Here is a 21,740-nt window from a genome sequence, read left to right as displayed (position 1 = left end):
AATTCAGAAGAAGACAGTTTCCAATTGTCGTATGCTTTACGATGACCATAAACAAAAGCTACGAACAAACACTATCTCAGGTTGGGTTTTTCCTTTTGAGGCCTGTCGTGACTCACGGTCAGTTATATATAGCTCTCTCTAGAGTATGCTCAAGAAAGAGTCTTAAACTTTGTATACTGGATGAGTCGGGCAAACAACAGACTAGTACTGTAAATGTAGTGTTTAAGGAAGATTTTGGAAATGTTTGATGTATACAATACAATTTCATTTTTCTCTTCGCATATTATTACACGGTTGACTTATGCACGATTGACTTATTTATAATTAAAAAATTACATTTATATGAAAACTATTTATTTATTTATTAAAAAAATTCAACATAAAATTCCGTGCAGCGCACGGGTTATCGAACTAGTTATATAAAATAGTGATTAAAGGTGAAATGTTGTTACACCCATTCTCATATTATAGTTAGTAACCCGATCATGTCATATTCAATTTTATGCATATTTTTTATTTGATAACAAATAGTTCAAAATATTATTTTATGTCGTAAATATTTCCAATTTTGAATTACAAATTGATAGAATTACAAAATCATTGATCTCAATTTTTATTATTATAGAAAATTAATAAATTTTGTCTTAAAATTTGGTCATTACAATTATCAAGTTTCCTATCATCATTCAATCATATTTATAAATTATGACAAATTCAAATTTTTTGAAAATGATGATTTCCTAATATGATGATAACAAATTGATACAACTACAAAATCATTGATCTCAATCTTTATTATTATAGAAACTTAATAAATTTGGTCATTACAATTATCAAATTTTCTAACCTCATTCCGTCTCATTTAAAATTCAGAAAAATTTAAATTTAATTTATTTAACCATTAGTCTCTATTAATGAGTTAAATAAACATGACAAACACTAGTAGAAATTGTTTGGGAACAATCTTGATAAGTTAGATATTCAAAACCGAATAGTCTAATATCAATATCAATATTATTTTCTTGTTCATAATTTTTGGAAGTAATTAATTAATTTATTATTTTAGAGTTTCAAAAAAGTCTTGAATTTTGATTTTGAAATTTCAATTTTCAAAAAGTTATTCGATTTTAATTATAAATACATGTTACTAAGTTATATTTTTTTTGAAAATGAAATATAGGAAAAAAAATATTAGCTTTTGCATAGTTAGTTTATATTTATTGACATCACAAAAGTCTCAATGTTAGCTTATAATTAGGGACGTAAGAAGTATATTCTTTTACCCACGGAACTAATTCTTGAGCATAATAAATTGCTTTAGTATGGAGTAATTTTCTTTTTGTACATTGAAAAGATAAATTACACTCTCTAAATGAATGATCCCTGGATCTTCCCTTCTCCAACTCATATGTCACCAGCTCTTACCACTCAAGCTTTCATTTGGGGACTAATATGGAGTAATTTAATGATTAATAAATAAAATAATAAGATTTAAAATATTTTTAAGAGAAAATGATAATTGCATTTGAATATTGTATAAGAGGAGTATTAAAAATATTGCTAGCAATATATTTTTTAATCACACTCCAACCAATTTTCTTAGTATTGATTTATTTATTTTTTAAGTCAAAACATTTGAAGTGAGAAAAATGTATTGATTTTTTTTTTTTTAAAATGAGGATTAGAGGTACGTGCACCTTTGATGTAAATTTTTTTTTTTGAAAGATAAAAGTATATAAATAGATTAACACAAAAAACCCCTAAGGACAGGACCCTCAGGGGGCGAAGATCACCCACTAATAACAAGGCGCTTCGACGAACAAAAAGAAGCCCGCTAAACCAAACAGGAACTAAACAGGCAAAAAAAACAAGAGCATAGGCCACAAAGGACCTCCTAACTCTTTCACAGACATAACCAGGATATACAAGCGTGACTCAAGTCTTAAAATGATCCTCATAGACCTTTTCCAAACCACGGATAGCCTCTATTTCGCTTCCCTCGAACTCTAACCCCAATACTTTGCCAAGCAACCACGTCTTTTTCGAGCGCGTGAAGTAAGGTCCACCACTACCAGGAGAAGCGCCAGCTTCCTCTAAATCACTCCGCTGCTCCTAGCAGCCCAAAATCGGATTACTCTGGTAGGGAGGAGGAACCTTTTTGGGACGCCCACGTCTACGAGGTAGCTGAACTTGCTGCAAAACGACACATCCCTCCTCAAGCGCAGAACCAACGACACCCGACCCCCCATCAAAAGAACCCAAAGCTGGGCAAGGAGAGGACACTGACATAACCACTGAGCCCGCCTGCATCGGAGAAACAACAGCAGCAACTGCACAAGAACCAGAGGAGACCAACTCCAAGGACTTAGAGCTCTCCAACAACCCAGAACCACGACTCAAACCTGCAAGACACAAATTCAAAGGAGTAAAAGTCCTCAAAGCATTCCTAACACCCACAGACACCGACAGAAGAGATGGAGCAACAGACAAGATAAGGTCCCGGTGCCAACACCCAACCGAGGACCCTTTGAGAAGAAAAGACAAGCCGTTCACCCAAAACCCCCTCAATCCAAACCGAGAATCAAACGCGGCCTCACCTCCCTGCACAACCTCTGCTACCGCCGCCACAACATCGACTAAGCCGTCTCTGCTACGCCACTCCATCCTATCCGAACCTAGAGCTAAACATCCGCTGACTTCACCACCTCTCTCTTCTGCTCCTCTCACGATGCTATCCCCACCAAAACCCGCCCTTGCAATCTCTGGAAATAGGAACTGAACCGGAACTCTCATCCCCTCTTCAAACGAATATCCAACTCCATCAAGCATCCTATCCTCATCCTCAGAAAAAGAAGTCGCAACTCTGCCCCTCCTAAGCCCCACTACAACATCACGCCATGAATTGGGAAAAGGGGGAAAAGACCCAGCCACCCGTTGTTGAACTGGAGCAGAACAACGATTCCCCTGAGCCGAAGCGTTCTGGACCTCCACACCAGAAGAACAAGGAGAAGACCCACTACCCCGTGGGGATCTGGCCATGGCAGCCGACAGAGAGGCATTCCCCATCAAAACGCCATTGATACCCAGAATCGCCTTCTCCGCCTGATCACGAAGCTCATACCGAACAAAACCGAAACGGAAAAGTCGCCCAATCTTTCTTTGTCTCTGAACAAAGAGATTGAGAACCTTACCAAACTTTGAACACAAGTTGCGAAGAAGGAGATAATCAGCCTTCTCATCGATTCCGTCAATGAAAACAGAGAAACACTTCCTCCCACCACCGTTTCTTCCACCGGACCCACCGTCTGCATCACCGTCCTTCTCGCCGCCTTCTACCTCGCCGTCAACATTGCCATCACCGCGAACCGCCGACGAGCCCTCCTGACACGCCACCGCCGTCCCAGGGGAACATTGCCCATAAACCCTAGCAGAGGGGTTCATGAAACCAGGGAAACCAAAAATATTGAAAAATGACAAAGCCAAATTTTATTTACATAGTCATCCTATTGAATTCCGCAAACTCATAAAACACCACGCAAACAAACAAAGACTAAACTACACTCCTTTTATCTATTCAAGCAACTATGTTGTTGGTGCTGCTATCTTCCCAGTGGATGTTCCCTCACCGTTGCTCACGAAAGCTGCTACTTTTTTATGGGTCATTTCCATGGTGTTGGACCTTTGCTTCTGGCACGAATGCTTTGAAACAGGCTGCTTGAGTTTGTTTCCCCTTTGTTGTAGTGGGTCCTCTTGGTATCTCATATTGGCTTTCTAATTTTAATTTTTTTATACATCGGAAAAGGGCTTTCTAATTTTAATGACCGTAGAGACTTAGTCTGGTCATTTATTTCATATAATTTATTGTTTGTCCCTAGAATTGAGAATAATGTGGCGGATTATTTGGCTCAAAGCTCAAATTTATTCCCCTCCATTTTAATTTAGGAGGTTCCTCTAAATCTTCTTGCTATTATGTTGAATGATTTATCGAATCTGAGTCAACTTGATTTTGCTTTGGAATAAATCCCTCATTAAAAAAATATTTATATATCTTTTCATTATGAAAATGATAATTGTAATATGAGTTTAATGGGTGTCCACTAAAACCTCCTTTTGTTTTTCACCTTTTTCTCTTTTCCTTTTTTTCTCTCTTTATAATTAATTTAAGGGTTAATCGTCTACTTGGTCCCTGTTTTTGTCTCGTCGTCTGAAATTAGTCCCTCCTCGGAAAATTTTCAAATCTGGGTCCTCTCGTTTGCAATAAGTCTGGAGCAGGTCCTCGCCGGAGGCCGGAGCTCCGGCGAGTGATGAATAAGCATGCTGACTGGATAAATTATGCTTACGTGGATTTTTTGAAAAAATAAATAAATAAATAACACATCAGATAATTTAACCCAATTAGCAAAATCAATTCCTCCCAAATTAAATCCAATTCCCTCAAATTAACCTCAATTCCCAATTCCCAATCAAATTAGGGTTCATCTTCTTCATCTCTTCTTCCCCAATTTACTGTAACAAAACCTTATCTTCATCCCCCCCCCCCTCTATCACGTCCACCTGAACCTTGAACCGTTCCTCAACCTGAAAAACCCAAACCTAAAAACCCAAACACGACCAGAAAGAGGAATCCAAACAAGAGATCAAGAGAGAGGAAGCCAGAACTAGTTCGAGAGATGGTCATTTCTTAGAGAGTTGCAGATGCTGTAAACACAGACCAATCTTGTGGCCAAACCTTGATCCTGAGCAATACCCAACTGTCACAATGAAGCACAGACCAATTTCTCAGTCCTTAACGCCGCCGTGGTAGCAAGCAACACAGAACTGGATGGTGATGATGGAGGAAAGGAAGCCCGCCCCACCGTCGGCGGCGACCTCTTCTCCAAGCGCAAAACCCTCCCCCCTTCCAACCCAGAAAAACTACCCGCCAAACCCTTTCCCTCTCTTCTCCCATCCACGACTTCTTCTTTTTCTTCTCTCTTCCTCTTCCCCTGTTTCTCAATCCTCTTCCTTGTTTCTTCCTCCTCCCAGTCACAAAAGACGACGCCAAAACCCTCTCTGGCTCATCGACCTCCGACGACTCAGACTGCGACTGTGGTGGGGTGAAGAAGCGGTGGGGCTGCGTGTTTGGATGAAGGAGAAGATTGGGAATTTTTTTTTTTGATATGTTAGTTTTGTTAAAAAAAAATTTGTTACATTCTGATGTTAGGTTTGTTAATTATTTGCCTTTATGCATTTCTTTTAGTTTTGTTAAATTAGGGGTTAGTTTTGTTAATTATTTTTGTTTTTTTAAGTAGGATTAGTTAATTTTTAGGGTTAATTATGGTCTTTTAAATAAAAAATTCTGATTTGTAATTTTTTTATTTTTTTTAATTGCCACGTCAGTCTCATTAATTCAGTCAGCATGTTTATTCATCACTTGCCGGAGCTCCGGCCTCCGGCGAGGACTTGTTCCAGACTTATTGCAAACGAGAGGACCCAGATTTGCAAATTTTCCGGAGAGGGACTAATTTCAGACGACGAGACAAAGACAGGGACCAAGTAGATGATTAACCCTTAATTTAAGGGTAAAACCTTTTCCTTTTGTTTTTCACCTTTTGACCTTCAATATGTACCCCCAACCATGTTGTTCTTGTGGGTTTTGGTTGGAACTAGCTGTCTGCAAGTTAACATGGACCTGACTTTGACAGAAGAAGACGCTGCTTTCTGGGTTTACAGAGGCGAAGGTGCTGTTAATCTTGTTCTTGCTTACACTGGATCCTCCCCTTCTTATGTGCGTTCTCTCTCACTCTCTCTCTCTCTCTTGGTTTGGTTTGTAACTGAGTTGTGCTTAGATTTCAAGCTTAACGTGTATTGTGTGTGTAGATTGGGAAGGTGATACGAATACGCAAAGTTCCAAACAATGGGTCGAAGTCACAGGGTGTGAGGAACTCCATAGCTTTGACACCACATGAACGCCTCATCTGGAAAGATGTGCATGAACTCATTTCATTTTCTGACAAGGAAATTGCAGGTCAACTCTTTGTCCAGCATGTTATGGAGCCTTTGCTTGGTGCCAAGTATGTTGATTCTGGGGTATGTGATTATTGCTGCTTTGATCACCCTCCTGCTTATTTTATTGGAAACCCATTAACTGAAAGTTGTTATTTTTATCATCATGTGGGAAACCCATCAATCCAAAATGGTTGTTTTTACATCATGTGTGCTTGAGGTCAAGATGTTTGAGATTTTGAGTGCATGTTTGAAAACTGTTTGAGAATTGTGTAATTTGTAACAATTTTCATAAGCTTTGCAGAGTAGCTTTTAGCTTTGTGTACTAATTCTAGAGTTTGGAATGCTTGACCAAACATACTGTTAGTGTTTGTGATCTCTCACCTCCGGCTTACTTTCCCTGTTCCAAATTAGATATTTGAAATCCTTTAACTGAAAGTTGTTATCTTTATCATCATGTGGGAAACCCATTAACCCAAAGTGGTTGTTTTTATGATTTTGTGTGCTTAACTTGAGGATTCCAAATCGGATTCTAGTAAATGATCAGTTTTGTTAAATGGGTTTAGTGAATTACCCTTGTTTTTAGAATAAAACGGTTAAGATGTTTGGGAAAGTTTAGTGACTTTGGTCTCTCACCTATACTCTTTTGATACTTTTTAGATGCATGTCCTGGTGACCAAGGAGTTCCTTGAGTCGGTTGAGAAGAATATTTCTAGTTTACGGCCTGCTTGGCGAGTTGATGCTGCCCGGGTTGATACACATTGTTATTTTGGTCTTCTCATGTCTGACCATTCAATCTTCGCTCATGGTATATATTGAGACGCATATCATTGGACTTGCTTCCTCTGGTTACGATTTTTCGGTTTTTCATTTAAATTAAGCATCAAAGTATTAGCATTGTATCATACCTTGCTGAGAAATCATCAATTGTTTCATTGCAGGTAGCCAAGGATCTAGCCCCAGCATATCCGTTGAGATAAAGGTATATGGTCTTCATTATGTCACAAATTATTGCTCTCTGGTTTATTTTTCTTCCTTTAATGTATGCCTTTAGTTAAACTGAATATCTTTATCTTACCCTTGGTCGTTTCCTCTTTCTCGTTTACTTGGTTGTAATATTTTATTTTATTTTTCTAAAAAGTAGCCCAAATGTGGATTTCTTCCGCTTTCAAGATTCATATCAGAAGAAAATGCTGTCAAGAAGAGGATAACTCGATTTCAAATGCACCAAGCTCTGAAGTTGCATCAAGGAGAGGTACATCCCGTAAAATTTAACCTTGGATAGTGATCCTGTTGCAGTGTCACTATATAGCCAATGCATACTTTCAGTCTCAGTTGTCATATATTCTAGCCTTAGCATTTAATCCACTGTCTTCTGGCTGACATTAAAAGACAATATCCATTGTTATTTTAGCAATAAATCTGATTGAGAAAAATTTTCAATATGTTTACAGATTTCACACCAAAGTGTGTATAATCCGCTTGATCTGTTCTCTGGATCCGGGGAAAGAATTTATAAAGGTGTCAAGGATCTCTTTACTACCCCTCAAAACAATTTTCGTGTATTTTTAGATGGCTCTCTCATACTTGGAGGACTGGGAGGTGGTACAAAAAGTACTGATGCATATACTGCTAAAGTACTTGAAGATGAACTTAAGTCAGTCATCCTAGCTGATGATGGTGTACGTACAGAGACCTTATTTACTCTTGTTACTGAGGCTTTGCAAAGATCAGGTGTCCTTGATCAGCTCCTGGCAGTTCAGAAGCTTGATAATATTGACATAGAAGGAGTCATCCATGCATACTATGACATTACTTCTCAAGAGTGCATGGTTTGTAGAGAATTGAGTGAAGAACAGGCAAAAAAATATACTTCTGTGCATTCTGCTTCATTGGATGAAAGCTTGAGAATTGTAAAAGACTACTTGATAGCTGCAACTGCAAAAGACTGCAGTTTGATGATATGTTTCAGGGCAAGGAAAGAGGAGGATTCTGGATCTGTATACAGTCATGTATATCTTGAGTCAACTCAGCAAGCCTTTGATTTTAAGGTAGTCGAACTTTACAGTTATTATTATTGGTTTAACATTTTAGGGTATAGTGCTTCACAGTTCATTTTCTGTTGGTAGATTTAGGCCTTGCTATGGGGTGCGGTAGCATCTAGAAAACTGATGTCTAGTTGATGCTGCGGTAGGCTATTGCGAACAGACGTTCAATTTTTTATGGTAAAAGTAATCTAAAATATGATGTGAATTGGACCTTAATATTGGGTTTGGTACAAAAATAAGAAAAAAATATAAAATATAATATAATACCAGCTTAAATTAGGAAAAGATTAAGTCAGAATTTAAGAGAAGGCAAATGGTTTTAGGTATATCATAACTTTTGGAGTCACATCAGCTTTGAAGAGCATTTCCACTATAGTGTTTCTACACATTCATCCTTTGCTAATTTTAGATGAAAAGAACCAAGCTCAAGCCATAGCATTTTGTAGGAAAAACTTTTTTTACTTTGATTCCATCGGTACTTACTTACTTGTGACACAACTTTTATTAATATCTTGTAGTCATTGCAATTATGTTTCTTCTATATGACAAAGTTCTGCACTGATTTTTTAGCCATGGTTTAAGATCCTATTTTTTTTAATCTTTAGATACAAAAAGAATAACATCTGTAATACTTTTGAGTCACCTGGTTGCAATTTTATCTGTATTAGGTGTATTTTATTGACCTCGATTTGAAGCGTTTGGGTAAAATGGAAGAATACTATGAGTTGGATAAGAAGATAGTGAGTTGCTACAAACAAATGATCAAAATGGATCATGGGAGAAATGAAGTTCCAAATTTGCAGGCATCATATTAATTAAGATAGTGAGTTTGATAATTTTCTTTTCTTCCGTGTGAAATGTTGTAAATTGTAATACTTTTAAAAGGAGATAGAAATTAGTTGTATGTTGCTTCATAACCCTCCTCACTTATTGTACTACGCTACTACTTTAATTTTCTGTATGTTGGGGCTGTCAGATTCCCCTTTTACTTACCATTCCTGTTTGTATTTGTACTGGAAATTTGAGAAGGAAGAAATGAAGGATGGAAAGCCATTATAAACCCCATGCTGTGGTATATTTGGGTGATTTGTTCGATTGACCTTTGCAGGGAGCATGCAGTTTGTATCCGATATTCAAATAGATTATGATAATGACTAGTAAAAAATGATGGTTGTATAAGGCTGTCACAAACTCACAGCCCGCCCCTGCCATCCAGGGACAAGTGAACGTGCTTTACCCTTGGTTTAATTTAACATGTGATCTAATCTCAATATATAAAATATGAGTGATAGTCTGGATATAGAGTTACTTTATCACTAATTCAACCCTTAAATAATATAATATTTGCATGACAATTATATATACTAAAATCACTTAGTTGAATGATTATACTTATTATGCATTTGGATGATGTTAGTTGATTGATTATACTTATTACTTATTTGGATAATCTTAGTATTTTTTATTTAACATTTAGTTATGTTTTGGTCGTTTCTTTACAAATACAATGGTGAATGTTATGTTTTTAGTTAATACGATTATCTTTTCAAAATCAGGGTGTCAAGGTGTGAATAAACATATAGATACCCAACAAAGATGATATGAAAGCAAAGTGAGAAATGTATATTGGGAGTAGAATTACTCAACGCACAAGACGGGAAGGTTTAGTTGCTCTCTATTTGAATGGTTCTCTCACCCCGTTATCTGTTTGCAGGAATTGTAGTGTCAACCGGCCTTGCCGGTTAAGAGGTGATTTAGTGTGTGAAATTTTTCAGGATAGAAGGTTTTTCTGCTGTATACAGGCTTGGGACCGTGACTTTTGATTCTTTCAATACTGGCAGAGAAAATTGGAAGGATGGCTGTGTTACTTTGGTTGTATGGCAAGTGCTGATTGTGTTAGCTTTGCGGGGATATTGTGGGTTGTCATGCGTTCTGTAAGGTAGGTGGGGTATTTTATTTTGGCATGTAATTTTGCAGGTCTATGTTGGGGTCGTTTTCCATGTTTGGCCTTATGATTTTAATTTTCCTTCTAGGCTCTCTTTGATGTATTGTGGGTTGAGTACCCCTTGTACTCCCAATAATGCATTTCTTTGCGTATAAAAAAAAAACTCAACGCACAAGATACAAGATGTTAAAAGTTTCACAGCATACTAGAAGTTAAACTGATATCATCACGCTCAGTCAAATTGAGAAAGAAATTAGGCTCTGACGTGGGAACATCTTGCATGGTGAAGGAGGAGGGAAGAGGTGAAGCCAAGTTTGGAGGAAGCTAAATCAAACTCCAGAAGGTTGTCCTCCAACTGGTGCCCACCAATAACAACTGCTGCCATTGCCTCTTTCCCACCATCCACGAATCCGAGGCATGCTACATTTTTCTTTACCAACACCATTGAATTGCCACCATAAATTGTCCACTCAACATTCCCCTGCAGCACCAGATCAATAGTGGGCACATCCAGTCCAGTAGCCGTCCTGTCAATGGTGCTGAGATCGAAACATGCTCCGAACGGTGCCACTGCTGCCGCTTTCATTATTTTTCTAACAGCAGTCTTCTTCACAAAATAACTAGCAAAGGGTTTATAGATAGAACTATGTAACACTGAAGGGATTCATTGTGCTAATTTTGGTTCCACCGTTTCCCTTGTTGTCAATGGACAGCAAGGAGCGCTTGAAGTTGAGAACTTTGCCACCGACCTTGATTGATTTCACATCTATGAAGTATTCATAAGAGGCAGCGCCTTCTCTAAAGATAGGAGCTGTGCTGAAGGGGTTAATAATCAAACTGGTGGTCTGCAAAAACTTGGAAGAAGAAGAAGAAGAAGAAGCATTTTGATGAGGAAGAGAATTTGGTGCCCCACCAAGGAAGAGGTTGCCTAGTCCTTTCTTGTTTGAAGATGGTAAGCAAAGAGAAAACTTGAGAGGAAAGTTATTAGATGATGAGAGTTGTGCTGGTATTGCAAGCTGTGTCCTAGTGATAGAACCCTGATTTTATTGATAGAAAACCCTAATTCCCAATTGGAAACTAGGGAGAGATACAAGAGAAAGGGATACCAAACACCCTTCCAAGCCTAAGAGAGAACCACTTCTCTCTCTAACCCAATTCCTAAACTGAATAACCAAGATACCCCTAACTCTCTAATGTCTGTTATTTGTTATTTATAGGTTACATGCCTCAATAACATTCTAACTAACTCACTAAGTATAACTAACTAACTAACTAACCTCTAACCTTGAGTTCCTGTCAATTAGCAAGGCCTAAGATCCCTTTACTGGTTTTGGGTAGGCCTTTTAGAAGTCTAAGGTCATCAGAAAACCCATCTGAGCTAGTACACCGGGAAAGGAGGCCAGACACAATGGTCCTGGATATGAACAACACATCCTCGCCAGTGTCTCCGGTAAAAATAGCATTAACGAAGGGGTTGGTTATGAAGGCACCACATGTGTCGTTTGTGCAACCAACCTTAAAGGGGCCATTGCAGTCAGTGCATCCACCATCTCCAGGGCATTTTTTGGAATCACAAGGAACATGACGGTAGGTTGAAGAGTTGTAGTGATTGTTGCAGTCATACCATAGGAATGGTCCTCCAAGATCAATGACTAGATTGAGCTTGTGTAGAGGAGTTCCTATGCCAACTGAGGTATAGAACAGATCGGTAATTGGGTCTTTGGCAATGGGTAATACAAAAGGATGGAGTTTGAGGCTATCACATAAGCAGGAAACAGATAGAAGGGCGATTGTAAGGAGGGAGATGATGATATAGCTAGCAAAAGAAGCCATTGTGTTATTACTACAGATACTGTGTTGGGGCACATAATGCATGTAGATGTAGGAGTGAGTGCCCCTTTTTATTTATAGAACTGGATATGAAGAATAGTCTCTAATCAGATACATTATTATTCATTTTTAGTTGACTAAGATCTGATCTCGTAAACTGTAAACATTCCTGGTATGTTTAGTTTCTTTAAGTTTGAACTGATCTGTGTGCTGAACCAGAAAAAGTACATAGGCATGAACAAATTTAAGGAGAACAAATACAGTGGGCGACTCCCTCATTCCTAGAAGCTTGTTTGTTACTAATGATAAATCTTCTCATTATTATTTCTAATGTTTAGTCTATAGATATATGTCCCTCGTAATGCAACTTGGTTTTAATTTATCCACTGTGAAAATTATGAACACCACTAATACATACTGACTACGATAGTTGCATTAAGTTTCTTTTACTCAAGAGGCAACAGTAGATGTGAAATGTTTTGTTGTACACAATTAGTTAAAGATGCTATTAAAATTGAAAGAAAATGAGAGAATTGCGAATAATTGATTGATAAAAGATATAATAATTAATCTAGCTTTTGGGTAGAGTTAGGCATCTTAAATTCTAATATGGTATAGAGTTTATCCTAGATCTCTTTGTTAGAGACCTGCCATATTGCAGATGTCCTGTTCTGCAAATTCTACGCTCCAGATGTCCAGTCTTGAGTATGAGATGGTGTGTTACCTTGTGTTAGAAGTCTCACATTAATCAGATACATGACCAAGATAGTCTTATAAAGGTTAGAGCAACCTCCACATCTAAGCTAGCTTTTGAGGTAGAGTAAGACCTTCTAAATTCTAATAGAGGCATTTATAACATGTTTGGAATAGTTTACATGGGTTAAGAGTTTTCAATTTTCAGTCCAGTTATATGATGGTTATTTTGACCTGTGCATAACAGATAAGATGGAACATGTTTATCTGAGAAGCTTTAATTTGATAGGGAAGGACTTGTTCATGAAAAGATACATCCCTCAAAATTTCAACTTCAAGAGAATCAAGATCCAACACAACAAAACCTTCGATGCTTTTCTGTATCAAATGAAAAATGCATTTCCTTACACTTTGCCAAACTTTGATCTACATAGGGAAGATGCATTTAAAAGTAATTTAAAGACTTATCTAAACAAACTCTAAACATAAGACCAGGGGTGATTAAAGGTAATGAAGAAAATAAAGGCAGTTTGTAGTATGTAAAATCCTCAACCACTGAAGGATTTCCATATGATAAAACGCTGTCTTTGAGTCTTCATCTCCTTTTAAAATCCTTCATTTGTTGATACTATTTATCTTTTTTGGGGCTATTGTTGCTGCTCTGGTTGTGATTGTGGTTGTTGTTGTTGTTGTTAACTTGGCATTGATGTCGATGCAATTGTTGTTGTTGTTGTCGTCGTTGTTGTTGTTGTTGCTGTTCTCGTTGAAGTTGATGTTGTCGCAACTGCTCAAGTTGATATTCTAGATTCTGGGAACGAATTCGAAACTGCTGAAGTTTCTGTTCAGCTAAAAGAATGTGCATGGCCAGATTGTAGGGATAGCATTGTTGTCCCCTTCCAATTGAAGCAAAGTTCATAATTCCTCCATTAGGCTTAGCTTGTCCTGTCAGTACTTGCAAATATTGAATTTCCTCTTTGAATGCATTGTTAAATGCTACTAGTAAAAATTAATTACTATTTTTCTATAACTGAGCTACTAAGATAAAAATGAATTCTCCATGCTTCCAAATATGAATTTCACTGGTTTAATCATGAGACATAAATTTTCAAGTAACAGCATGTTTCAGCTACTTATATGGCATACTATGATTTACCAATAACTTTAGTTCGAAAAAAGAAATAGACCACAATAGAATCATATAGAACTAAACATTTAAACCATCATCATGAACTTACTGTGTTGCAAGTGATTTTTTTGCACCATGTTTTGCAACTCCAACCTCGACTCATTGTTCTTATCACACAATCTCTGTGTATCTCTCTGTTCACAGGATACCAATAGCATTGATTATAATCCCTATTAGTAAACCACTAAGAGAGGATAAATGCCAACCACATTCAACAAAGAAAACATAAACACAAAATCGATTACATATTTACAGTCACACATGAATAAAAGTAGACCAAATATAATGAGAGAGAGAGAGAGAGAGACCAAGACCAGCTGAGATATAAGAGAGATCACAAAGACGACAAAGACAAGGTTAAGACTTGAAAGACCCATAACACTCTGAAGTTGCTCTCCCGTATCATTCTCCTCATCTTCCCTTTTATAATGATTATCTTCTCCAGTATATTATCATATATTAAGGAACATACTTTAAAATAAATATTGCTAATGTATTAGTAATATATTAACACTCTCTTTCAAAAAAAATATATATTAATTCTTTTGATATAATTTTATCATGTTATCCGTCACAAAATTAAATCCACAAAGCTCAAAAATTAGTAGTGTGGGAGAAAATTTTGACATTTAATACCATAGATTTACTCATTTACTTACAAATTGAAAATGAGTAAAATCTACCCATATATGGTATCAAATGTCAAAATTTTCTCCCACTAGTGATTGTTTACATTTTGGGAAATTTAATTTCGTAACAAATAGCATCATTCTTTTAACAAAATAATAAAAATTATAATTACCATGAGTTTAACTATTATCGTGGGGTAGGGGGCATGCTGGTCCACATAGCGGTCATGCATTGAATCACGACAACTCATATGACATGCATCTACATGGCTTTACCCCATGACACGCAAGAAATCACCCGTGGGAATCATTCACTAATTTGTCCTATGTATGTGACATAAAACTTGCGTGACTATCAGTAAAAATTGTCACACTTGTCCAAAATCACAACAATTCATATGACATGCACCTACATGGCTTGTGTGACATAAAACTTGTGTGATTATCGCGTGAAAATTGTCACACTTGTCCACCTGGTGAGTATGCATTGAATCACTGTAATTCATGTGAAATTACACCTATACAAATGACACGCAACACTACTAAAAAAAGCAAATTAGCGAGGGACAAAATCCGTCGCTAAATAAGGAAAATTCCGTCGCTAAAGATTTAGCGACGGAACTGCATCCGCCGTGCAAAGTGGCGTCGGTAAATATTTAACGAGGGATTCTTCAATCCGTCGCTAATAGCGACGGAATATTTCCGTCGCTAATTTATTTAATTCCGTCGCTATATCATTTGCCGTATTAGTTCTTATTCCGTCGATATTTGCGACGGTACAAGCCGTCGCTAAAGGATCACATTCCGTCGCTAACAACCTGACCTTTTTATTTCTATTCCGTCGCTAAATCCCTCGCTAATTTAGCGACGGAATGGTTCCCTCGCTAATTCATGAATTCCTATATGAAATTCTTTTGTCACGTGCGTATCACAGTATAATCTATTATCCATCAATTTCTTATTTTCATCAATTTCTTATTTTCAGGCACATCCATGTTTCTAACACAAACACAATAAACAACCAATAAGTAGCAGTTCAGTAAATGAATCCTCAATTTACAAGCATATTCAAGCTTAAATCAAAGCATTCATCAATGAGCAAGTAAATTGCAAAAACATGCATTATAAATTTATGGCATGTTACAAAGATGATACCTGAAGAATTAACATCTGACCCCAAAATAAAAATTTGAAGCAGACCAGCCCAACTGAAGCACCTTATTCACCTGCATTCAAAGAGTGGAAGTCATTTTATGAAATTAAGCCTAAAAAAACAGAAGCACTACATCCACAAAGATAAATGAATGACAATACATTTTCCTTTTCTCTTGGGATAACAATAATTTTTTATGGGACTGGGAAACAAAAAGTTCCTCAAGGTGCTGAAACAGTATAATATGGATAGAGAGAGATTATGAGAACACTTTCTTGCTCTTTTTTAAAGAGTAAGTACTTTGAGGTGCTGAGATTGCATTTTCTGAAATTTTTGGCTAATGCTTTTATTTGGGCACTTACTAAGAAACCAATGTCTTTATTCCGGGGAAAGAGAAGTTGATCCAAACACACTATCAATCTAAGTATGATAAAAGCTTTATAAATAAGTACCTACCTCAAGAGTAGTTACTGCAAACTCAAGAGCAACATTACACTCTAATGATCCATTCTGCCCTCCAACAGAAGAGAAAAATGATGAGAAGGGAAATAACAAATAAGAATAGTTTGAACGTGACTTAGTTATAGTTATAAGGAAAAATAACCAGAAGCAATTATGCAAATACCTTCATCACAGGTACAAGATTGGCGATGTTACGTATCATGAATACTTCTCCAGGTTGGAATCCTGATATGTTAGAGGGGCATACCCTAGAGTCTGCACAAGGAATTACAAAAAACTGTACTTGGATTTATCAGTTAAGAGTTAAGACCAATGTCTCAGTTGAATTACAACATGGAGCAGTAAACATACAGGAGCCAAAGAAATTAAGCCAAAATGTAATGAAAAGGGGGGAATTGGTTTTTTTTTTTAAAGAAATCAAACCCACTTATGACATCCAGCACATACACATTATTCAAAGTTTACAGACACAATTTAACAGTGCTATGAAACTTGAAGAGAAATGACTAGTTCCAGTTTTCAGACCTTCTATCAGCCATGTTGTTACCCTCAACTTTTCATGAACAAATAAAAGGAACATACTAGTGCTATAGAACAAATAATAAATGAAGTCTTACCATCTATTCTGACACTTACCTATGTATATAACATATTAACCAGGTATAGGTCATAGCATTTATAGACTCTTTTGTCAGGAACAACATCACAGATTCAAAGAGTTCAAAACCTTTCACAAATGGAAACACATAAAGTTCAAATCCAAATGTCATAACTAAAAAAAATCAAATATTGACTCACAAAGATACAAACTTTGAAAGAAAAAAGAGTTAGATCAGATCACAATCACAGCTTGAATCGAAAAAGTTTTGAAATTGAACAAAAAGAGCAAGTGAGAATAGAAAGAACAACGAGAGAAATATTTGAACGGCTTAGTTAGTGAAACAAAATAAAGAAACAAATAAAGAAATTGAGGAACAAAATAAAGTGGAAGAAATGGAAGATCTGCAATTGCCATAAAGTCCAAAAATAAATACTTAGTAAGAGATGATTACAGTGGTATATGTTGGTTCAACAACATCTATAAGAAGCACAAAAACAGTTAATCATATTACTTAAACAACAAAGAAGAATCATATTCATCCAACACATTTGGAAATAGACCATGGAAGAGTAAGTTGGAAGAAAATTTTCTAAATGCTATTTCTTGAGTTTGAATTGTACATAAGTGATTTACATGAAAGAGTAAGTTTGAATTGGAAATAGACCATGAAAGAGTAAGCTGGAAGTCTGAATGCTATTACTCAACACAAAAGAGTATAACTAAGAGCTTAACATAAGTATACTGAACTAGTCCACTAAGATTTCCCTCATTAGACAAGGTATAAACCCAAAACACCTCATATATAAACAGAACACAACAAAGGCTAGAGTAACAAAGTATAGAAAATGTAACCCATTACCATAGATAAAGAGAAGCTCAAACCACAATTAGTCTATTCATGAAATTAAAGAGAGTAAATTTTGCAGTGGTCCTACCCACTGAAGGTATGAAAAACGGTAGAAAGGGGGGGTTTGAATAACGTTTTCAATATAAAACTTCCACCTTAAAGATTTTGACAAATCTTTTCGAGAACTAAGTGCTAAAGATAAGAGATAGGAAAGCACACAAGGATTTTTATCCTGGTTCACTTGATAAATCCCTCAAGCTAATCCAGTCCACCCGTCAAGGTGATTTCTTCCTTCTTAGAATGAAGGCAATCCACTAATCAGGTAAAGTGTTACAACTGCACTTGAAACCTACAAGTGACTAACAATTACACTGACTTAGCTCACACTAAGATTCACTCTCTTAGTCTTCTCTAGGATCCGATCAACCTTGATCTCCTAAAGGTAACTAAACAAACTGTTTAACAAGGAATGTTTACAAGAGATTTGCTTCTGAAAAGCTAATAGTAAACACAATGAATTTCAGATGAAAGAATGCTTGAAGGTTTTTGAATATAGCTTGTGCTTGTGTAAATTCTTCCAACCGCATCTTTCAATATTCAGCCTCTATTTATACTCCAAGGATTAGGGTTTGAACGCTGCATGGAAATGCTACCGTTGGAGGGCAGTTCTGGAAATTCCAGCTTCTGCTGTGGCTGAGAACGTTAGGTAGGTCGTCAGAACAGTACATTTGCTTTTGTACTTGGATAGTGACTTGACCTTTAAACCTAGCAGACTTCTGATCAGGGGAATGCTTCATGTTGGAACTTGTGAAGCCAGTTGATCAGAGTCAGAGGGAAAGCACAGATCCTCTGACCGTTGTATCTTCTGATTCTGAACTCAGAGGGAAGTACATGGTCTTCAGAGTTTCTTGCTTCTGGACGTCAGAGTTTCCACTATTCAGTTTCTGGATCTTCAGAGTCTTCTACACCATCAGAACATCTGAACCTTCAGAGTTTCTTGGTTGTCAGAACTTCTGAATCTTCAGAACTTCAAGTGAGTTGAGTCCTTATCAGAGCTTGATTTACTTCAGATCTTCTGAAGCTTTTCTACTGATCAGAGTGAACATAGATGTTGCGAAAGCGTTGCTTAGGTCACTCTTTATGCACAGTGCTTCTGATTTGTGTGAGATTGAATTGAGGTCAGAGCCTGTAAATAACACACTCAGAAAAAACACGTTAGAGTACCATAATTGTTCATATCAAAAGGTTAACTTGTAATCATCAAAACATAGAGTTGTACTACTAGATCAAAACTTGATCTTACACCCACCACAACAAAAGCACATCAGCAGGGACATACACATACAAGACTTAGATCCAATGAAACTACCATAAGAAACTACCATTAGTATATTTTCATTTGCCCATTAAATCAAACATCTACCATTCACCATATCAACCACAAGAAAATACTCACCAATTGCAAGCAAGGAGAACCAAAAGTACATGAAACCAGCAAAAGAATTACAATCAAATCAGAAACATAAAACAGAAATCAGAAGAAATAACCAGAGACAAGGAACAAGAAGTAAATTCAGAAAATTTCAAACCCATAACTCAATATTAGGGATTAGACTATAACTACTATGAGTATTGAGTGGGAACATATTTATTCAACACTAAAACTACACAGTGTTGAGACTTGAGAGTATGCTTGTGACAAAGATGGCAAGTATTAGAGACGGTAGCAAACTCTTGCATCCATCAGCCATGCTTGAACTTGAACCATTCCTCCCGTGCTCCTGAGAGGAAGATTCTTCACTTGCTCTTGCGCCTGCGCCTGCTCCGCTGCGGGGTACAAACCCTCCTCCACGCGAACCACCTCCTCCGCCACGGGAACCACCTCCTCCACTTCCACCTCCACCACGAGCGATGGCGGCGGCCATGAGCGTGAGAGGAAATTTCTGAGAAAATCGAGACTTTAGGGTTTTTGTGAGAGTATGACTGTATGAGTGTGTGAATAGATTCAATCTTATTTAAGTGGCTGGACTTGAAAACTTTTAAACTACTAATAAATTTATTTCACATACTATGTATAAAATGGGTCCTTAGTTGAAATGGCCAAGCCCCTTCATTTGACAAGGAAGTCCGATGTTCGAACCTCGGGGATCCAATTTTTCATTTTTAAATAACAAAACCAAAAGCTTTAGCGACGGAAATAAGACAATTATGATCCATCGGTAAAACAGCGAGGGAATTAGCGACGGGTGGACATCAGCGACGGTAAAAATCCGTCGCTAATTTCCTGGATAAAATATAGAAGATTATTAGCGAGGGAATTAGCGACGGAACTACAAAGAGGTTGAAAATCCGTCGCTAACTCCGTCGCAAAATTTTAAAACAGCATTTTTATTCCTAAAACATGAATCCGTCGCTAATTCCGTCAAATTCCGTCGCTAACAACGAGGGATTTTGTTCTGTCGCTAAAATCCCTCGCTAATTCACGTTTTTTTAGTAGTGAAGGAGTCGCTCATGTACTAACTCATCTAGTATACGTGGCATTAAACCAACATGATTATCATGTGACAATTGGGCATGGAGAGTCGTTGTAGTCCACATGGTAGTCATGCATTGAATTACAACAGTCCATGTAGCATGACACATATACATTGTTACGATAATCAAACCTGACGGGTCGGTCTGACCGAAAACGATCTAATGACTAGTTCGGTCATCAGAAAAAACTAATGAATATCAGTTTAGGACATGTGATGAAATGTGGGTTGAACCGTTTAGTTTTACTTTTTGGTTTTTTAACTTTTTAAAAAATATTGTTAGCCCTTTATTATTAATTTTTAATCATCTAAAATATAAAAAAATGAACAACCTAACCTAGTATAATTTATAATTTTGTTGGTCTAAATGTTTTAATATATTGTGTAAATATATTACTTATTATAGTAAATAATATTATCAGTACAACCACGATTCGACCTTCAAATCTTGAATCTGTCTCAACCGTTTCAATGATCGGTTTGTTTTCAAAACATTGAACATATATGGATACCACATGGCAGTCATGCATTGAATTACGACAATTCATATGGCATGCACCTACATGGCTTTACCCCATGACACGCAAGAATTCACTTGTGGCGATCAAGTCAATCATGCATTAATTTGTCTTATGTATACTTGTGTGACTATCGCGTGAAAATTGTCACACTTGTCCATATGGCGAGTATGCATTGAATCACTATAATTCATGTGGGATTACACCTATGCTTGTTGGGGGGTTGGATGGTGTCCTTTTTACTAGTCTGTAGTTTTACCTATCTTCTTCTTTTTTTCTCTTTTGTATTCGGGTTAAGCACCCCTTGTGCTAGTTGAATACAATTCTTTGGCTTACCTAAAAAAACCTATACATATGACACGCAGGGAGTCGCCCATGTCAACCATGTACTAACTCATCTAGTCTGTGGCATGAAACAAACATGATTATCATGTGACAATTGGGCATGAAGAGTCATCGTAGTCCACATGGTAGTCATGCATTGAATTGCAATGGTCTATGTAGCATGACACATATACATTGTTATGATAATCAAACCTGACATGTCGGTCTGACCGGAAACAATCTAATGACTAGTTCAATCATTAGAAAAACTGATGAGTATCAGTCTAGACTCTAGAACATGTGATGAAACACAGGTTGAACCATTTAGTTATTGAGCCATTTAGTTTTATTTTTTAGTTTTTTAACTTTTTAAAAATATTGTTAGCCCTTTATTATTATCAATTTTTTATCATCTAAAATATATAAAAATGAACAACCTAACCTAGAATAATTTAAAATTTGTTGGTCTAAATTTGTTAATACTACTATTACGTATTATAGTAAATAATATTATTAGTACCACCACGATTCGACCATCAAATCTTGAATCTATGCCTCAACTGTACAATCTATGTATGTGACATGAAACTTTCGTGAAAATTATCCCACTTGTCCACATGGTAATCAAGCATTAAATCACTGTAATTCATGTGGAATTACACCTATACCATATGACATGCAGGGAGTCATCCATGTCAACCATGTAATAATTCATTTGGTCTATAGCATGAAACCAACATGTATCATGTGACAATTGGGCTCAAACATGGAATTTTGAAATATCCAACCTAGCTCTGATCATGAATGATTGCAGACTTATGGCAACTGCCTTCGATGGATGCCAACTTGCTGTTACAAAGAAGGAAGCTGCAGACTTCATGTCTAAACTAGCATTTTCTCTGGGTCATGATCCTCCCCTTTCTTCGGATTTGTATTTGTTTAGTTTGAATAAATGAAGTGCATGAATTTACCGTAAAAAGAACAT

General features: G+C 36.8%; 1 protein-coding gene, 1 long non-coding RNA gene and 1 pseudogene across 3 annotated transcripts; 1 reads left to right on the top strand and 2 right to left on the bottom strand.

Moving 5' to 3' along the window:
- Positions 1-4,476: 4,476 nt before the first annotated feature.
- Positions 4,477-9,093, top strand: LOC130717465 (inositol-pentakisphosphate 2-kinase-like). Of its 2 annotated transcripts, XM_057567696.1 has the most exons (9): positions 4,477-5,203; positions 5,380-5,561; positions 5,650-5,767; positions 5,860-6,069; positions 6,646-6,793; positions 6,927-6,967; positions 7,130-7,240; positions 7,440-8,036; positions 8,702-9,093. In XM_057567696.1, exons 3-9 carry the CDS (start codon positions 5,666-5,668, stop codon positions 8,846-8,848), a joined length of 1,356 nt encoding a protein of 451 aa, XP_057423679.1. In that variant the 5' UTR covers positions 4,477-5,203; positions 5,380-5,561; positions 5,650-5,665; the 3' UTR covers positions 8,849-9,093. The 2 variants fall into 2 exon arrangements, with proteins under 2 accessions (XP_057423679.1, XP_057423678.1); XM_057567695.1 differs by lacking the exons at positions 4,477-5,203; positions 5,380-5,561 and having other exon boundaries at positions 5,601-5,767.
- Positions 9,094-10,231: 1,138 nt separating this feature from the next.
- LOC130717409 (probable aspartic proteinase GIP2) lies at positions 10,232-11,940 on the bottom strand (annotated as a pseudogene).
- A 3,350-nt stretch (positions 11,941-15,290) lies between these two features.
- Positions 15,291-16,267, bottom strand: LOC130721419 (uncharacterized). The gene is made up of 3 exons (XR_009013446.1): positions 16,095-16,267; positions 15,926-15,979; positions 15,291-15,542 (listed from the first exon to the last, which is right to left on the bottom strand). It is a non-coding gene; the product is annotated as an uncharacterized LOC130721419 (long non-coding RNA).
- Between the last annotated feature and the right edge of the window lie 5,473 nt (positions 16,268-21,740).

This window comes from Lotus japonicus, chromosome 5, assembly GCF_012489685.1.
Source record: "Lotus japonicus ecotype B-129 chromosome 5, LjGifu_v1.2".
Lineage (NCBI taxonomy): Eukaryota > Viridiplantae > Streptophyta > Magnoliopsida > Fabales > Fabaceae > Lotus > Lotus japonicus.
This window is presented reverse-complemented; position numbering and strand designations above follow the sequence as displayed.